The sequence below is a fragment of the Barbatula barbatula genome, assembly GCF_947034865.1.
Source record: "Barbatula barbatula genome assembly, chromosome: 14".
Taxonomy (NCBI): Eukaryota; Metazoa; Chordata; class Actinopteri; order Cypriniformes; family Nemacheilidae; genus Barbatula; species Barbatula barbatula.
In genome coordinates, this window is record NC_136777.1 from 13981471 (window position 1) to 14002367 (window position 20897).

Below are 20897 nucleotides of genomic sequence, written 5' to 3' on the forward strand. Positions count from 1 at the left end.
TGAACATTGTAACATTAAGTCATTAAATCATCTTAGTCATTTGCTCACAATCATCTTGAATTAAATGTGGTTAAATGTGACTTCTGATTATATCACTAATAACTTGGCTTCTGATTATATCACTAATAACTAATATCATGCTATTATTCCTATGAATACTTCTTAATGCTTCATGACTATGACTGTTAAAAAGTGTGATAATAAAAAATGAAAGTGTGATAATAAAAAATGCAATGTGAAACGTGAAATGCGCTATATAAATGTAGATAAAAAGGAAATAGGAAATATTCAAATGCATGCATAATCAATATAAAAAGGAAATACTCGAAATACTCAATACTGACTACCCCGTGATTTACTTAATACACGAATGGTTGCATTTGCCTTCATATTTTTCTTTATAAAAAAGTAACAAATTGGGCCATTTAATTTAATATAACCTGCTCATAACCTCTCAATTGTTTAATTTTTAGATTTCCATAGACCATAGACTTATGGCCAAATTGTAATAGGCCTACTTGTTATTCAGGCCTGAACTATCCTGAGAATTATAAATAATACGTTTAAAATAAAAAAACACAGCAAAACAATATTTTTACATGCATTATATACATAATACATTATGTTTTATTATAATGCCAATACATGCGTACATGAGGATTTCCCGCGCAACATTGCGGGCTTTTCCTGTTGTCATAGGAACAGCGTCACACGTTCTGATCGCCGAACTTCCGTATTCTTTGTTGTCGGGTCCACTGGAAACTGGTGTAGCAGTGGGCTTCATGCGTCTAGCATTATGAATAAAGTCATTATACAGAATCATTTATTTTGGTGCTGGGACTGTCTCTTCACTTAGGATCATTTCATCTGTTTCTCTGCGGATTCAAAAACCTTGTAGTGCGCGTGCGCCGTAACGTATGCGCGCTATCGCAACATGGATTCAGAGGAGGATGCAGCAAATGTAAACAGAGTGAGTCTTTAGAAATGACAAAGTAGTAAAACTGTCAGTAGATACAAAGATAAAACAAACGTAATGTCGTGTTTTGATTCTGGAAAAGCCATAACTGTCATATGACTCGTCTTGGTTCGCTGATCGAGACAGCATTGTTGCTAACAATCATTACGTGGCAACAAGTAAAGTGTGCAAAAAGTTAACTTTAATGGCTGTTTAATGGCATGATCGCAGTCGTTTATGTAAAGAAATACGAAAACGTACTATTATCAAATGCTAAATTTGTAGTTTATAAGTTCTCAGTACTGTTTCACTGCTAGCTGGCTCAGGCTAAAAAGTGGGTAACGGACCAGTTACATGTAAATTAGTAGCATCGTAAAAACAAAATACATATTTTAAATTTAAATAACCCTAAAAAAAGGATTGACAAACAGTATGTGACATTTGATGGCAGACCTATAAAAAGAAATGCACAATCAATGCACATAGATTATGTGTGTTCCTGTTTAAAAAATATTTTTTTACCCTTCCAGACCCCTGCAGAGATTCCCTGCCTGCAGCATGGACAACATAACTTAGAGGCTTCCAGACAACGCAGAGATGCTCAAGATGATGGGAGAACATTAAGTAACATGCATGACAATTCTGAGACCTTACATCTACTAGGTACACTATGGTGTTTTATGTGTACAGTGGGATTCAAAAGTGCGAGACTTTTCAGTTGTGGTCTCAGACGTGTATACCCCACTGTCAGTGAATGTAAACGTTTATTGTTTATGTCATTGTTTACATAATGAAGTAATTTATTATGTCAATGTGTTCATTTTTTTAGAGTTTCAAGATAGCCAGATGTCACCTGCGCTAGCCCTGCTGCCCTACTTGGACAAATCTAATCCTTTTTCTGATTCTACATTTTTTCAGCATACAGATGCAGAATTTGTCGCCCTACGGTAATTTTAACTTTTTATTTTATAGATTTTTTAGGAAGTATTGTTTTGCAAGTAACGTCATTTGTGTATTCAGGGGATTTCCTGACCTCTCTGTTATCTCTGAGAGGTGCCCCAGAATGTTCTCGCATGTAGGTGGAACTGAAGATTCCCATCACCAAGAGACTATTCATGAGCAGGCCACGCTATCCCAGCATCCTTTGGATGTGCCTGCAGCTCTGTCGGAAGCTGAAATTTGCTGCTGTTCTCTTTCCCAGCACAGCCTCTCACCTGGAGACCATTACAAAATCAGGGAGGAAGAGAGGGTTTCATTTGAAGGTGGGAAAAAAATTGACAGACCAATGGAAGGAGAGGAGCCGAGTGTCTCTCAGGAGCTTGCAGGAGTGTCTGCTGTTAATATCAGTAGTGCAGTTGCCTCTGAGACTCCCCTTGATCATCCTGAACCTGCATCAGACCAGCCATACACAGCTAAACGCCATCTAGAACCTTCAATGAATATTCAAACAAGCCTTTTGCCTGGACCTGGCACTGCTGTTCAACATGAATTTCAGTCTGTTCTGTCCAGCAGCAGAGAGCAGCCACAAGGGGGCTCATCCTCTTTATTTCAGAGTTCAGCTGTGTCAAACATTACTGTCCGGGATTCTCGGGTACATTCACATCAAACAGCTGACGGACAGATTGAATCAATCTCTGAACCAGGAAGTAGACTCCATAATGGGAACAGAAGCTCTGACCGTGGGCTGTTTGTCACACCGGCCTGTGCAGGTGGAATGCATATGCCAGGCCTGCAGAGATTGGTTTGGAGCGCGGGTAATCTAACAGCGGCAGACGGCTCATTCTTGAGCACCCATCCAGTGTCTCAGTCCACCCCTGCAGTGCCCCTTGTGAAACCCCCACCAGCACTGACCAAACTTTTACTTGTACATTCACAAGAAGATGGTGTTGCCTCTGCTGCTGCATCATCCCAAAGCAGTCATTCCAAAACAGGATTAATTTCTTCATTGGATCTAAGTGTTTTGGATCAACATTTCTCACCCAGCTGTCCTCAATCAACAGTTACAGTCCCTAGAAAACCTTCAACAGCCTCACAAACTACCCTGACAGTGTCCCATACACATACCATCTTTAAACAACAAGGATCTCCTGTTTTGAGTTCACCCGCCCCTGATGTGCCTAGCTCAGACAGCCAATCCTTTTACTCTGGTACAAAGATGAAAGCTCAGGTTTCTCATTTAGCTCTTGGAAGAGTACAGTCTCTTCCCAGCCTAAGCTACTTACAAAAAGTCGATGCTTGGACAGCCAATCAAACTTCCACCAGGTCATTTTATGACAATTTGGCTCTGAAGGCATTTGATGATGTTTTACTCAAGAACAAATCAGAGGACTCAGTATCTGGGCCACTCAAGCTTTCTCAAAACACGTGTCAGCCCCAGTTGACTCTGGCACCTGTTTCATCCTCTTTCTCTGGAAGTTGCTCGCCCTGTCGAGTGGATGTCATTGGGGCGGGTGTGCTTAGAGGTCAGGCATCTGAGTCACCTGTCAATCACTCTCACTCCTCACTGAACACGGTAGTAACCTCTATTCAGAGGGACACAGGTTCACACAGAGTTCCAGCACAAACTGATGGCATCATTCCAGTTACCAGATCGCTGTGCAGTCAATCAGTACTTTTAGGAAAGAATAATAGTTCAGCTGCATTACAAGATAAAAGCACTGTCAAGCCCTCCCCTCTAACCAGTCTTGGTCGTTTTAGTGACGTATCATCGAGCTTCAACATGAGCAGCACTCTGTCTAGCTCTCAAGGCAGTAACCACGGCGAGCAGAGTATGCGGGCATCAGTAGGAGCTGCTTCTTCTGTAGTGAGTCTTGAGGTAGACAATTATGCACCATACTGGACATCCAGACCTACATCTCCTCCTCAGTCGAGAGAGCTCAACATTGAAGACAGGATTCCTGTAAGTAAACACAATAAACTTGGTCAACATTAAGCAAAATAATTTTTCAATCCAAACATGCATGCTAGTACAGTCTGATTATTTGACTCAAGAGAAAACATTCTGTGACTCTCCGACCTCAAATCGTCGAGCGGGCTGCGCGAGTATTAGTTTACAGAAATTCTTACCAGCTTTGATACGGTCAAAGACTCATAATAGATGTCATTCTAGAGCTGAAGCTATCGGCTAGCAGATATGGTAATAATGCTAATGTTAACTGCTAACGGTGCTAATGTAAGTTACCTACGGTGGCAGTAAACTTCAACACTAGTCAGATGTAAATCTTACATCTATGGTAAATGATAACAGATAGTTAACAACACGTTTCCTCGTTAGACCTTCACTGTATACATTTTACATTTTGTCATGCTTTCTCCGTTCATACATATCATAATAAAATTACATAAATATGTTACTCTTCCTAAAATACAATTATTATTGTCATGCACTTTTCTTTTTGAAATGTAACTTGAACTTTGTGAATTTACTTAAAATTTGAGACACAATATTTTGTGCACTGTTAATGTTGGTATTTAAATTTGATTTTACTTGAAACTACATGTTGCCTCTCAGGACATTTTGCGGTGTATTAGGCAGGATATATGTTTGAAGTAACGTCTTTCAACAATATGTTGCCTTTCAGGTATTTTTTGCACTGCTTTAGGCAGTGATTTGTTGGACTTTTCTCCTTTAATATACATGTTGTCTTTCAGGGTGTTTTGCACTGTTAGGCAGTATTTATGTTTGAATAAATTGAATTAAATTGAAGTATTTTTTTAGAAAATTATTTAAAAAAAACTTTTAAAGTTTAAAATACAAACGGTAGAAGCTGTACTTACCAAATAATGAATACGGTAATCCAACAACAACAACGGTAGATTAATTGAAAAATTAGATTAAAAAAAATTGTTTGTTGCAGCCCTAAAAGTATGTTACTTTACGCATGCAAACTCGACTTTTTGCACATGTATAGCGACGGGCTTCTGATATTGCCAAATTGTGTGACTTTCCAAAATGCTTGCCATATTCAATTGATGACAGGGAAACTCACATTTCTGTCAAACTTGCAGTAAACACTAGCTGCTGTCAAAGCTCTTATTCCACAATGAATGTGAAGCTACGTCATGCCATGTTGAATGTTGCGCCATCTGATTGCTCCATCTGATCGCTTGTGTGTTCATTAGAGTCTTTGTTTTTCTTGTTTGATTAGGAAATATAACTATGGGAGGTTGGTATTGATGTGTTAAAAACTGCAATAGCATTAGGCACTCTTTCAGGAAAGCCCCTGTTTTTTTCACTTTTGATTTCTTAATATCTAAAACAAAACAATTTAATAACAGTGGAGTATGATCCTCCCAAGATGGTGGCGCCACAACGTAGGGCGTGACGTCAGCTTCACATTCTCTATAAGTGAATAACTCAATTTAAGCATTTTCTCCCCATAGAGGTGCATTATAAGGAAACAACTCTTTCTAAGGAGAACTTTTATCTGATTTTATCTGATATCATGTTGATGTTTGATATTGGTGATAATATTATTTAATCATTATTTTCTTCAGGTAGTTCTTTCGATGTGGTAAACCATGTTAAGCTTTATCTTTAACAGACTTCTATGGGTAGAAATGCTTAACTTGAGTTATTCTAATCAGTGGAATAAGAGCTTGTTCTTTTGATAGCAGCTAGTGTTTATTACAACTATAATTCAACCGAAATGTGGGTTTTCCCCGGTCATTGTTTACTTACGGAAATCTTTTTAGAATGTCCAACCTGGGCGAATCTGGTAAACTGGAAACTTATATCCCGTCTTCTAGCAACATCTGAAGTTCGTAACTATGGTTGTGTACGCTAAGTCCATTGTGAATGTTGTCTTATGTTTTTTTGATGATGGTTGTGGAGCTGTTTGTCATTTGTTTATGTGCACTAGTAGACCAGCTCATAAAAATTCTGGTTGTATTTTTACATCTTTATAGTTGTACCTGCTGAATTTAGGAATCGACCAATCACCTTCAACGATCTTAAATCCATTTACACTTCGGGGGCCAATCAGAGAACCTGAATTCTCTCCTACTGACCTATGCACCATCAAAGGATCCATCGGAACGCCAACAAAAAGCACACAGCTATCTGAAGGTGAACAAGTGATATCTGATATATGTAGTGAAATAGCAGTGGAATATAAATAAAAGGATTGTTTGTACAAAAATAAACAATTTATTCACTCAAAATATCTCAATCTCTCTGAAAACCGGCATTACTCTTCTGTGGAACACAAAGATCTTTTGAGTAATATCTTACGAGTTTTGTGTCTATATACAATGGAGGTCAATAGGGGTCAATGTTGTTTGGTTACCAGCATTTTTTCAATTATCTTTTGTGTTCTGTGGAAGAAAGAATGACATGAGGGTGAAGAAATGTTGACAGAATTTTAATTTTTTAAAATAATTTTCACTATTTCTTTAATATATTGTATATAATATTTGTGAATTGCAGCTGCTCATATTTGATTTTCATTTGGTTAATTTCTTGTCTTTACAGTTGACACTCAGAAAGAAGCATTCTCCAGTTCCAGTCAACTCTCAGCTGACTCCAGCGCTTCTGTATCACACCGCCTGTCTGTGCATCAGCAAGACCAAACAACTGGTCAGCAAAGTGCTGGGACGATATTGAGTCAGCCCGATACTCCACCAAGACGTCATTCAACATTACATCCTTCATCAAACTTACAACACTCTAACACTCCACAAAGCGAAGGTAGCTTTGTCCTCTCAAGCGATCTCAGTCCTGCTGTGCCCAGAGAGGAAGTGAAGGAGGATGATTCTTTTGTGGGCTCTAGCACACTGCATGAAATCAGGCGTTTGCTGGGCCGTGCAGAAAGCCTTGTCTCGGTTAGATCTTCTCTGACGTCCTCACCCGGGTCTCACCGCCTCTCAGAGAGCGACACCTCGCTTGTTTCTCTAGGGCAAAACGCTCCGGGTTATCATGATGGCACGTGTCTCTCAGCTAGTGGAAACCTTCCCCTACTGTTGACCCGCTCTTCATCCGACTCGGCTTTAAAAGCGAGCTCTTCTTCCTCTCAGGGAGCACATCAACCATCCACATGGACGGACTTTACAAGTAAACCTGATGCCCTCTCGCTCAGCAGAGATGAAAGTTTAAAGGCACGTGAACTCTGTATGACTCCAAGACGGGCTGAGCCTGAAGGGTGCAGTGCTGCTGACCCAGATAAAGCTAAGCAGCCTGCAGCTCGGTTGATCGTGCAGTCGAATGTTCCTTTAATGACAGGAAACTTTCCTCAGAACCAGGAGGAGAATGCTGTGGTGGGCTCCTCTGGGTATAGTGCATCCCATGCATCAGCCGATGCTGGAAGTCTGAGTGACAGCAGCAGCAGTGAGAGTTCATTGGCTGCCAGAGTTGCCAAATTACTGCAGAGTGAGTCACCTGTTTCTATGGTTACAAGCTGGCCAAGCACCGCTGACCCAGAGGTTAGCCGTGCACGAGGTACACAATCTTTTTTTATGTTTGATGTGCTGCACATATATATAACATGTTTTGTTAGTTATTGCATTATAATGATCACAGCATTCTGTCTCTGTTTCTGAAGAATGGATCCTAATGACGGTTTCTGGTTGCCAGTGTGAAAGTTTAGAGCTAAATGCAGAAGACAGAAAGAGAATTGAAGACATCAAAAGAGAGCTTCTATTGAACACTCAACACACCAAGGTAACACATATGCCAACATGCTAGTCCAACAATTTTGCGGAAACCGTTTTAGTGAATGTCAGCATCTGTCCTATTTGGTTGATATAAAATTGTAAATTCAAAAAATGTAAACTTTTTGTCATTTAATCATCATTACTATCATAACATCAATGTGTATGTTTATTTTGATCTTCAGTTCATAAAAAATGATAAAACCAAATACCAACATGGCTGTTAGCATGAGGGTTAATCATTTTTATTTATCATGTTTAGTCTGTTATAATATGCATTTGTTTCTGGTGCAGCAGACTGCATTGTGGACAGTCCTGTTAGAATGTATTCAAGGTAAAGATGTGTGTTTGCGTGGCTTTCTCTTTGCACTCATGTTCTGGACAGAGCTTGTGTCTGCAGTGTTTATATCCATAAGTGTGTATACTTTCCCACTCACTACTCTTACTTCCCACAATTCTCCCCAATACAAAAAACTCCTGCTCTTTTGTTTCTCTCTCACTATGTTCCTCAGTGGAGCTCCGATTCAGCAGGAAGTGCCCAGTCCAGTGTTGGTGCTGGATCTCAGCATGGGAAAGATTTTGTTGCCGTGCCCAGCATGGATAATCATGTCTCAGATGTGCTACAGAAAACCACTCAGAAACCTTTGGACTCCAATGTTTTACTCGACACCCCTGAACAACGGGATCTGGAAGCCAGAGTTCACCAGATTGCTCTCCGGGAGGGGTTCAGCCCACCAACTTTAACTTCTATTTCTATAGCAACCACTCGACGTACTACATCTCCACAGTTGCCTTCAAATTGCTCTCTCACTGGTACCTTGGAACTGGGTAATGTTGATGCCAGGCAAGACATGTTACAGCACAATAGTCACCACAAAGGAACAGATACCAATCCTGAAGTATCTTATCCACAACTGAGACATCAGCCGGCTGTAAGCCCAAATGCATCTGATAAAGAGGAGCAGTCGGAGGGGGAGGGCAAATCAAAAGAGAGGACTGAAGAAATTACAGCTGATGATAACAAAGAAAATACTGTCAAGAATGATCCTCACATTGTCCAAGAAACGTCTGACAGGGATTATAATATCACATGTAGTAACCAGATTATGTCCAGTGTTGCGTCAGACACTGCTCCTGCCAATAAATCCCACCTTTCTCACATACACGTCACCTTATCCCCCAGACCCAAACACCAGGACCATTCTGTCGAATATCACTCAAGCAGGTGGTCCAATCAGAACACTTTCAAAGATGTCCCACTCCCAAGACATTCCCCCGTTATCACAAGCACTGGAAATGAACAACAGCGGTTCAACTCAATATCTCACCTAGCCAGATCATTTGAGCACAAGGAACCGTTTCAAGTCCAGAATGAAGTCAATCCACACCTACAGGCTCGATATCATCAGGCCTTTACATCAACTCAAACAATTGCCGGGACGTCCAGAACTCTCGCTGTCCAAACAGCAGGTGAGAGATGTGTAAATCTTTGGCAACAGCTTTTTACTGTCATTTGAATAGGCAAAGTCAAATTTAATGGGTTCATTTGAGTATAATAAAGTGATTTGTTTATATGTATGTGCCCTTTCTGTAGCCATCCCTACACTGTTGCCTTACAAACCGCATGGTAGCTCCGAGCTGTTCTATGTCCCTCAGACTGATCCAGAGCTTTCTCATGATCGCTCTGAGACAACAGTGGAAAGCTCCCATTCAGGTATGTCACTTAAAGCTGTACTCAGTATTAGCCAATACATAGGCGATATGACTAGATTGTATTGCAGGAAAGCAGAGATTATGTTTTGGAATTAGCAAATACAACATATAAATCCTCGTTTTAGGGCCTTTATCACCCTGTCAGGGTTTATTCTTAAATGTATTGAGGATTATTCCACATCAAAGATGTTTACCAAATAGATTATTTATTACACTTGTTTGAAATATTGATTTGATTTCATTATGTAAAGAAGAGACCACACAATGCTGTGAGGCCTTAAACGAGTGAAAAGCACTTAGAACATAGATCGAATAAAAAGTCTTAACACTCTTAGCTATTAATTTAAATCGAGCCTTAGAGAGCTATTCTATACAGTGGGTAATATAAATATTGAACATATCACAATTTTTCTCTCTTCTATGAACTCTGATCTTTAGTTCTTTCCATAGATTTTTTAAGTCAGTTGATTGGCTGGGCCATTCTAGCAGCTTTATTCTCTTTCTCTGAAACCACTTGAGTTTCCTTGGCTGTGCGTTTGGGATCATTGTCTTTCTGAAATATCCAGCCTGGTTCCCTCTTCATCATTCTGCTGGATCGCAACAGATTTTTATCAAGAATGTCTCTGTAGATTTGTCCATTCATCCTTCCTTCCTTCAAGAATATAAAGTTAGCCAGTACCGTATGCTGAAAAACAGCGACACCCTGATGTTCCCACCTCCAAACGTCACTGTTGGTATGTTGTTTTTGGGGTGATGTACAGTGCCGTTTGACCTCCAAACATGCTGTGTATTATGGCATCCAAATTGTGGTCTCATCTGACCAGACTATATTCTCTCTTAGGGATGCACTGATACCAGTATCGGTATCGGGCCCGATACCAAGCTTGTGTACTCGTACTCGTAAAAATTCCCTGATACCAAAGACCGATACCTCACGTAACTGACAAAACGTTCCAGTGAACACAGAGACACCAGCCGCATAAGACACAATGTCAGCCTCATAGTGTGTTCACACCAAGCGCAAATGAAGCGCTAAGAGCGAGTGATTTACGTGTTAAGTGAATATAAAAAGACGCGATAGACCTACTTGCGGTGCGGTCGTGGAAACTTAGGCAAAAATTTGCCAAATTACTGATAGATTTCAGCTGGTGTCTTGGCTTTTCATGCTTTTCATGTTCCATACTTTTTCCCTGTCTCATTCCATTTTATTATACATAACATAATTTGTGAACTGACTTATTTGTTTTGTTTTCTTTGTATGTATTGACTATTTGGATTGTTACTGACATCTGGTGCAAATTTCCTCCAACAGCACCTTGAGAATTATTTTTACTGTGAAAAAAGTGGTGATGTGTTCAATACTTATTATACCCGCCTATGTTATATTTTATCTTTACCGTACCATATGTATTTTACTTCATCTGTATGTAATGTAACTTGCTTTTTGTCAGGTAGCGCATATCAGATTATAGCTGTTATTATTAAACATGTTTAGCTCCTTTTAATAATTCAGTTTATTGTGTAACTTAGGCCATTAGGATACCAAATGTTGAAGAATGTATGATTCCTGGCAAAAACATTTATTTATTTTCTAAATGGATCCATATCTGCTTTTTTTTTGTTTTCCTATATCCATGATATCATCCGAAATAATAACTGCATTCACATCATTGATATTAATTAGCTTAAATTCTATCTTGTCAATTCTTTTGGCCCCTTCCCCAAGGCCTTGCAGCTGGTTCACACTCTCACACATAGTCCTACATTATTCATGCTCTTTGTCCAAGAGAAAGATAATCCAGGAACACAAGCATCATCTGATCTACGTCAAACCCTTGTGGGCCCCACTGTCTCATTCCTCACTGATCCAGCTCTCTCATGTTTTCGCTCTGTTTGTAGGGTCAGATGATGCTGTGCCACCGCGCTTCAATAAACACATTTTGGGTTCCAGAGAGTTAGAAGACAATGCACTTATGCCAAAGCACAAGGAAGGCATCTACAGTAAGAGAGCCAGTGTAACAATAGGTAAGAGCTTTTGGACTTCCATTATGAGCTGTACAGTGTATGATGTAAATAAGTCATGAATTACATTTTATTTTGTGGGGCTTGACAATCACAATCTATGGTTTTATTTTCTGGTGTAGCAAAGATCTATAAAAGGGAAGGAAGGAGGCGGGAACCGGCGAACATTCAATAAATTTTAATAAAACTCAAACGTAAATAAACAGCCAAGATCCTCCTCACGTTCGACTGCCGGCGACACACAAACCATAACAAATGTCCGGGCCCGGTCCTCTCTCGTTAACTGTATTGCCGCTCGACCTCTTAAGCGCCCATCTCCTCCGCGAGATTTGCGGGACCGGTGTGTGCACAGCTGTTTCCAACTATCACTCACGCCACCGGCCCCGCCTTCCTCACCACATATGGATAAATGAAACGAAAAAAAATTAGTTGATTATAAACTAAATGATTGTAATGTATTCCTTTGATTTTCTTTGACCTTTGACTATTGATACTTGCTGTTACACACAAAACCTCAATGTCATTTTTTGTTTCTTCCATTTCCAGAGTCATCCAGTGTGTCTAGGAGGAGTTTTAAAGAATCTACCGGCCTATATAACAGTATTGCCCCTCAAACATCTTATGTCTCAGTGAGGGACATGGATGATGAAGATCATTTTGTCCCCTTGCACATGGAGGCAGATTACAGCACAGATGATTTGCACCTTCATAACAGGACCGTGCAGGATCCTAAACTACCCTTGGAACCACATCATCTACCTTCTCAACCAAAAAGAAGGTCTGGGTTCAACAAGAACAATCAGGATAGAACGGCGCATGATAGTGTAGAGATTAGCAGTTCTTTGGACCAACTCTGGCGTCACTTTAATGAGAAATGGAGCATGGAAGATAACCGACCCACTAATGAGGGAGATATGTCTTTGCTTGACAGACTAGAGCGTCTGTCTCGTCTCATTCACAGTACCACTTCAACAAACAAAACTATCAAACAACCGGACAGCACGGATAGAGTTTGTGAAATAAGGGGAGATAAGGAGGAGGGAACGAGAACTGAGGAAGGTGCGGAGAGTGAAAAAGTGGCTCCACATCAAGCATGGGCTGAGCAGCAAGACAACCCTGAGAACGTGCAGCAATGTCCTGCTGAGAGAGATGAGTCTTCAAGTGTGTCCATGGAAACGAGCAGTACCATGTCCACTATTGACACAGAGCGACTGGTCCGAGCTTTCAGACAACACCATGTCACAAGCAAAGTACTGAAAAGCAGTAACAGTTTGCTCAGACTTAATAGCATCAATAAACAGAAAACAAGCAGGAGGAAACAGGGTGCAAAACATGCTGCAGTGTCTGCTGATGCAAATAACATCAGCACAGATGACTCTACAGTAAGAATTATGAGTTTTTTAATACTTTTGTGCAAAAGTTGAAAAGTTTTTTAGTCTTTTGACTAATTCAGTTTATTTGGACTACACATTTATAAATTGTGTAATGGGTGTATTTTCTATGGGTTCTACTTTTCATTCACTTATTTTCAGTTGAACATTTGCTAACATTCGTCATGTGTCAACATAAATGACTTGTGATGTTAAATTGTGTGTTTGTTCCAGGTAACTCCTGATTATTTGTCATCTTCAAGCACGCTCTCGATGAATTCTCAAAGCCTCACTACCAAGAGATCAAAGGTCAAACTGCACAGCAAAAGCGTACAAGCAGGTTTGTTGCACACAAAAAATGCAACCTGTTCAAATTCTGAAAGACAAATGTTTGTCTGCATGGACAAAAAGAAGTGTGAAATTGTATTCTTTGCAGGTGATTTGGAGATCGTAATAAATGGCACACGCAGACACACTCGGGATGTAGGAACTATCTTTCCCTCACCTGGTGCTTCCAGTAATGCCCTTACACCAAACACACACCACAGAGGTGTTCAGGGGATTCTTTTTCCCACTGCGTCCTTAACTGATTCCATTCAAACCCATTCAGAAGAGAAGAGAGACTCCAGCAACAAGAGCATCCGGACCTGTTACCCTAATGGTATAAATAATTATGTTTAATTCTCTTCTCTAAAAATATATATACATTGACAACAACATAAGCCTATTGTTAATCTGTTACATTCTCTTTTTAGGTGTGTCATGGTGTGTATCAGCGGATGAGTTGAAGTCTGATGGGCGTAAGGAAAACCAGCCACAGAGTGAATCAGCACCTTGCCTGAGTCAGGCCTGGTTTGAGCCTTATAGTAAAACCCAATCCTTTAAAGAACCTGCTAGAGAAGACATAAGAGAACCGCTTAGAGAGAGACAGATCCAGGGGGAGCAAGAGAGGCCAAGAGAATCTAGAACAGCTGTAGGGAGTGAAAGCAGTGACAAGTTCTCAGCTCTTGTTCGGCTTTCACTGCAGGTATGTGGCTTGGCTTTGTGTATGTGAGGGTTTTATTCTGCTATACATTAAATTTGATTAATAAATGAATTTTTTTCAACATATATGCTTGGATTTCTTCAGGAAGCACTGGAGAACCATCGACCACAGTTTGTGTCTCGATCACGAGAACGAATGAAGCGTTTGGAGTTGCTGGTTGAGGAGAGGAGGTTACAGGCTGTCTTCAACAGAGAGAGAGAAGAGCTCTTCAACTGCCCAGCACCATCACATCCACTTATTCAAGGTTACCTTACAGTATAATCTAAAGGCCCGGGTACAAGTTGTGTCAAGATGTTTTTTAAAACATGCCCTTGTCACCAGCTCCGGTGCCCCGAAAGCGTGTTGTTCCACGGCGAGAGATGGTCCAGCGATCCAAACAGTATGTATGCATCACAACCCAGACATGATAGTTATTTAATAAACACATTATGTAGAACTTTTTATGTGCTTGTGGCAGTCGTGAACATGCATATAGTACGTAGTAACCTTTAAGTAACTCTATCTTGATCTATGATTTTGTTTTATTTGCACATTGTCTTATTTCAGTTGGATAGGGAAGAAAACTCACACTCAGAGAATAGGCAGGACAGATAGACTCAGGAGGTAGGAGAGTGTATTTTTGTGTGAATGCGTAAAAGCATGCATAATATGATTTGGCATGTATAATGGCATAGAAAGTTCAGGTCTAGTCAGAGCCACAAAATTGCTCCTTTTGAGCAAACACTGACAAACTGTTTCAACAGTTATCGTGGATATTGTTGGCATGTGGGCAATTTAGCATTTTATGGATCAAATACTCAAATAGATGTATAATTTAATCAGGAAATACGCTCAACTTCCGGAAGTCCGAAAAAGGAGGGAGGAGGAGAAGAGACAGGCAGAGTACAGCACCCATCGCCTGAATGCCCAACTCTTTAACAAGGTATATGCACAGTTTTTAAACCAATGCTTCTAATCTCAACCATATATAACTTGATTGCCATTTCAATGCACTGTATCTCTCTTTTGTAGAAAGTCACCAATCGTGTGTTGGGGAGGAGAGCACCGTGGCAGTGACTTCATCTGAAATTTGCTGTCAGTCAGACAGTGGTTTATATGAGCTGATATTTGATAGTATTTATGTGCGGATATGTATGAATTCTGATTTCAGGTGCAAGATTATATTTAATATAGTTGTGGTTTTATGTATTTGAGTTGCAGTGTTAAATAATTTTATTATGACAGTTTGATTTTATGTAGTTGAACAATTAATAGTTTTATTATGTATGTCTTGTAAAATTTTTGTAATTTTTAAAAAGGAAATAAATAAGCAGGCGTTTGTAACAATGCTTGTGTGTGTCTGTATTTTTTGCAAAACAAATGATATTGCTTTGGTAATTTGTGTGAAATAGATTTTCTTGAAGTACCAATAAGAGATTTTACAAATCTACATTGGACGTCCGTGTTTTCCAAAGACAAAATAGATGTGTTGACTATTATGTAATGTATGAATAAAGTTGTATCCACTTCTCTAATAGTCTGCGACTGTCTGTAAGCAAAAGTAAAATGAGAACTTTAAAGATCGTCTGAAATGTTGGCCTAGACTGCGTCTTTACACATATCCACCGATAGCTCTGCTCCCGGGAGTCCTAGCGAATGTCTGTCAACAGGGGTCTCGCGTCTTGATAGCTCCCGTTGGCCAACCAGAATCTGGTATCCCTCCTCGATGACACGCCATGGGCGATCACAGTCAGGAGGGATCTCCTGTCTCAGGCACACGGGGCGATACTTCCCCCTCGTCAGAGCTTTTGAATCTCCATTCCTGGCCCCTGAAGAGGACCAGCTGATAGGTGCTGGGCTTCCGCCCTGAAGTAGAAGAGACTATCCCGAAGTAGAAGAGACTATTCTATGTGCTAGGGATCCCTCCCCTAGAAGGAGCTAGACCCTTAGATGGAGCGTTTTTGACAGATGGTAGATGGTACACCATGCAGACCCAATTCACTGCCAGATTGTTTCTGTGATGGAGTTTCTGCAAGAGAAACTGTCCTCAGGGACAACCCCTGGTACTCTCAGGGTTCATGTGGCCGCCATTTCGGTATGTTCTCTTTTCTGTCGGTCTCTCGACGTTGTGTCAAACCAACAGATGGGGTTCCTATTGAAAACGCCACAGCACTGTGTTACTGTGATAACTCGAGTTGATACCCGGCCACAGGAGGCAGGGCTGCTCCGCTCAGAGTGCTTAGTGATAGATGCAATGCCTATTCTTTGCCCGAGGGGAAAGAAGTGAGGCAGAATTAGTGCACTGACCCGCCTGGGAGGGGGAAGATGCTTTCGCAGGCCTACGTCGTACGCCGGTCTCACGTGTTGGTAGACCAAGGCTGACACCGGATCTACGCAAAGGTTATAGAACATTGCAAAGGTTTTGGGCGTATCCCAACCCGCAGCTCTACAAATATCTGGCAGAGAGGCACCCTGAGCCAGTGCCCACGAGGACGCCACACCCCGAGTGGAGTGTGCCCTCACTGCCAGTGGGCATGGGCAGTCCTGTTACCGGTACGCCATCGACAATCTCTATTTGGGTCCTACCCGCTCTAGTAACCTTGGAACAATGAGACAAGACTGGCTGAGAGTAGAGTACTGTTCTGCACTCTTTGATGCAATAAATGCGTCAGTTGTTATTGGAAGTGTTTCTGGTTTCGGTTGATCTAACTAGTGCAGCCTAAACCTTTCGGAATAGATATATTATTATAGTGTATTGTATGCCAGATTAAAAATATCCGTCTTTAGTCCATTTTTAAACTGACAGTGTGTGTCTGCCTCCCGGACAGTGCAGGGAAGACTGTTCCAAAGTTTCGGTGCTAGATAGTAAAAGGATCTGCCACCTGTACTGAAATTCTAGGTATTACCAACTGACCGGACACCTGAGAGTGTAGTGCACGTGAAGGACTGTAATACAAAAGAAGTTCACTCAAATAGTGAGGGGATAAACCATCTAGGGCTTTATAGGCAATAAGCAAGATTTTAAAATTTATGCAATGCTTTATAGGTAACCAGTGCAAGGTTGACAGTGCAAGATGGAAAAACAAAATGTTACAGGTGTTGGCGACCTGGTTCTCAAAGGACAGGGTACTATGGAAAAAAACGCGTCATTGATGTCATTCCTTTGGAGGAAGGAACATTATTGAGTTGAGAATTCTTTTTTCAGAACTTTAGATATGAAAGGTAGATTTGAAATAGGTCTGTAGTTAACTAGTTCTCCAGGGTCGAGAAGTTTTTTTTTTACAAGTGGCCTTATAACAGCCACCTTATATGCTTTAGGCACATATCATAGTGTCAGAGATGAGTTAATAATACTAAGAAGACGATCTATAATTTCTGGGAGCATGTCTTTTAGTAAATTTGAAGGTATAGGGTCTAGCATGGACGTTGTTGATTTAGATGATCTAATGATTTTAGATAGTTCATTGTGATCTACGGTAGAAAATTATAGCAATTTCTCCTTAGGGGCGCTGTAGGTAGTTTTTATTTGTGAAATAGTTCATAAATTCATCACTGCTATGTTGATATACAGAATCAGAAGTTGTTGAATACTATCCTATCATGCTGTACGAAATACCTCTAGTTTAATTTTCTTATAAATGCGCTCCATTTTTTGTGCCGCCTGAGTGTGTTCATTATACCACGGTGTCATTTTTAATCTTCTTTAAGCACAGAGGAGCAACTGTGTGTAGCGTTTCCGAATAGGTGGCATTCAAATTTTCAATGGTAAAGTCAAGATCTTCAACGTTATTACTCATGCTAGAGATTTGAGACAATTAAGGCAAATTTTCAAGAAACGCACCTTTTATAGTTGAAGTTATTGTTCTACCATATTTGTAAAAAGGAGTTTGATTTGCAGCCATAGGCCAGTGAAGCACGCATGATACCAGATAATGATCCGAAATGTCTTCGCTCTGCTGAAGGAGTTTTACATTGTCCAAATTTATACCGTAAAACAGTATTAAATCTAAAGTATGATTACGAAGGTGAGTGGGTCCTGACAAGGCCCTTTCTAAGGCCCATGGAGTTAATTAAGAGTGTCTTTAAAAGCCATTCCTAAAGCATCTGTATCGTTATCTACATGGATGTTAAAGTCAACAACAACAAGGACTCTGTCTGTGGCCAGTACTAGTTCTGATAAGAACCCACCAAATTCTTTAACAAAATCTGTGTGGTGCCCTGGAGGCCTATATACAATAGCCAGTATACATTTTAAATATGTTTTATCCTTAGTATAAGGTGTTGGTACATGGAGTACCATCACTTCAAAAGAATTGTATTTAGGATTAGATTTCTGGGAAATGTTAAAAGAGTTACGGTAAAGTGCAGCAACACTTCCCCCTCTGCCTTTTAGGCGAGGCTCATGTTTATAGTAATAATCTTGGGGGACAGACTCATTTAAAGCAATATAATCATCTGGCTTTAGCCATGTTTCTGTTAGACAGAGCATGTCTATTTTATGGTCTGTTATCATATGGTTAATAAAAAGTGCTTTATTTGACAGAGATCTAATATTTAGCAATCCGAGTCGTAACAGTTGATAATCTGTATTTTGTTCATGTTTAATTAGTTTAACGTTAATTGAATTACCTTTGAGAGGTTTACGCATTATTTTATGTTTGCTAATCCGGGAGACAGACAATTTTACAATGTTTGGGAGAAAGGATTATCGCATGTGGTGCATTTTGTGTGTTCTGCGACATGAGATGGCAAGCAGAACGTTGGTTATGCCATTCGGTTTGCTTCCTGACCTGGACCCCAGTGAGTCAAGTTTTTGCATTAAGACTATGATCCATATTTTGATGGACTTTTCACTTCAGTCCTGCATGTTCAAAATTTGAGGAAAGTCGAAGTAAAATTTATTATCAGATGTAAAAGCTTCTTTGCAGCTGGGGTTGCTTCTCATATACATGAGTAAGAAAAACAACCCCCAGCCTCGTGTGTAACAGACATTTAAAACATATGTGACGTCGTTTCTCTCTTCAGGCTCCTCCCCTGCCCTGGGGCGGGCGTACTCTCCTCGGAAACCAATCACCGCGGGACACGTTAATCTGACTCCATTTCCCAGCAAACTGTTGGTTCTCTGCAACACATAATTTGAAAACAGCCTGGCCGACAGGAACATTCTTTCGCACACACACACACACACTTGTTATCTTAAACTCAGCTCCTGCATTCCTCACAGCTCTTGTTTAACACTCCTGCAAACTAGTTTTCAAGATTAAAAGCAAGCACAGCATAAACATACTCATATTAATATATTTTGACAGTAAAACGACAGTAAATATAAACTTATAATGCATAGAACATCGTAAACCCATTAATCCCTCTCTTGACCTCGAAAGAGGTCACAATTCTTGGTCCTCTGTGTCGTTATTATAGCTAGATAACAATGGATTATTAAATGGTTGGGGGCTTTCCGGTTTCTCAATAGCTGCTATTACTAGGCGATTACACAGCGATCTAAGGCAAGGAATGCAACAACAACCACACGTAATCAAAATTGCTACAAATACCCCCATGGACATCACAATAGACATTACTATTGCTTTCCATCTTCCCTGCCAATCTCCAATAGGATTCTTTACTCCTGAATGTTACTTCATTTCGATATGGTGTTGTTGCTTTCCTTAATTGTACTTAATTGTAAGGAATAAATGGTTATACGTTAATGAATATGACAATATGAAAATCACAATAGCAATAATGAATATGAAAAATATGAATAATGTGAATATAAAAACATGAAAAAGAGTCAATATGAAGAATATGAAAAAATATGAAAAATAATAAATATGAAAAATGTGAATATTTAAAATATGAAAAATCACAATAACAACAATATATATATTGATTATAAAGAATAAATGGTAATATGTATTTCCACACGTGGAAAATGATTCTACCGTCCTTCTCTTCGGTCACAGCACATTCACCTGGTTGTCTGTTCTGTGCAATCACCTTTTCAGTACCGTATCTTTATTTGAACTGTTTTGCTATACCTGCACCGTATGCACAGTCGGCACTTACACAGTGGGCCAATGTTTCTGTATGTGGACTTGTGAACACGTCAGCCGTTTTTTTTAAATTATTATTATTTTTTAGCTGTTGGAGTGTTGGGTGCTGTTCTTGTTCTTAAGATGGTTCGGTACCTGCTGTCTCAAAAGCTTCAGCACCTTCCCTCTCTTGGACCTGACTCCTCAGGTCCACCCGTGTTTCATCTAGATTCCTACAAGGGGGTGCACAAGTCACACAAGAGGTTAACTGAAACCAGATGCCTCCTTTTCCCTTGAGTTGATCACAATGTGAGTTACGTGCTGTCACTCGGTAGGGTTGTGACCAGAGTGGTTCATTCCATTTCCTTCGGAATGTTCTAATCCTCACCTAGTCTGCTGTGACCAGGGTGAACGGTTCAGCTTTAACATGATTGACCTGTTGGCAAAAGGTTTTAATCAGAACAGTTAGTTTGTTAAAATATACATTGTGAGATAATGGGCGTACAGGTTCCTTGTCAGCGCTGTCATAGGTGCTGGAAACTGACGACCTGTAAGCAATTAAAAATGAGTGAAACCTGTTATTTTATTTACAGATGAGCTGATAAACATCAGTGCGAAAGTGAGAGCTGATAGCCAATCAAGTTTTGTCTGTGCACAGATTTTAGCCAATTTTAGTTTTAAATTAAGGTTCATCTGCTTTCGCTGCCAGATTTTCAACATTGTTACCTTAAGTCAAATGACCTTCCGTCTTAGAGTGGCCAATGCATTTATTTACTGCCACCTCCCTAGGGATCATCAGAGCCTCTAAAAGTCTCTGGCTGCATGCGCATGCGTAATTGGTCGACCACAGGATGTGATAAAGCCACATCGTTGCCATAAGGGCATTTCAACATTTACAGCTGTAACAACATAAACAGAGTCACTATAGATGTTTACACGGTGTCCACCAGCATGTCACAAGGCTTTGATCACTGCTACCATTTCTGCCCTCTGTGCTGACTGCTTCCCATCTAACCTTGCTGCATCCCTCGTAATCATCTCATGTCCTACCTGTTCTACCACTGCATAAGCTGCTTTCAAACTTCCGTCTTCAGCCCTGAAACAGCACCCGTCCGTGAACAAAGTCATGA

At 40.2% G+C, this 20897-nt stretch overlaps 1 protein-coding gene across 3 annotated transcripts; it reads left to right on the forward strand.

Annotated features, from left to right (window-relative positions):
- Positions 1-827: 827 nt before the first annotated feature.
- alms1 (ALMS1 centrosome and basal body associated protein) lies at positions 828-15265 on the forward strand. Of its 3 annotated transcripts, XM_079473195.1 has the most exons (19): positions 828-970; positions 1486-1618; positions 1785-1902; positions 1976-3854; positions 5864-6023; positions 6429-7391; positions 7495-7613; positions 8116-9073; positions 9198-9317; positions 11216-11341; positions 11885-12720; positions 12943-13048; positions 13145-13225; positions 13319-13369; positions 13464-13735; positions 13838-13997; positions 14075-14132; positions 14576-14675; positions 14765-15265. In XM_079473195.1, exons 1-19 carry the CDS (start codon positions 935-937, stop codon positions 14807-14809), a joined length of 6321 nt encoding a protein of 2106 aa, XP_079329321.1. In that variant the 5' UTR covers positions 828-934; the 3' UTR covers positions 14810-15265. The 3 variants fall into 3 exon arrangements, with proteins under 3 accessions (XP_079329321.1, XP_079329319.1, XP_079329320.1); XM_079473193.1 differs by having other exon boundaries at positions 13145-13369; XM_079473194.1 differs by having other exon boundaries at positions 13145-13369; positions 14075-14136; positions 14765-15081.
- The last annotated feature ends 5632 nt before the right edge of the window (positions 15266-20897 follow it).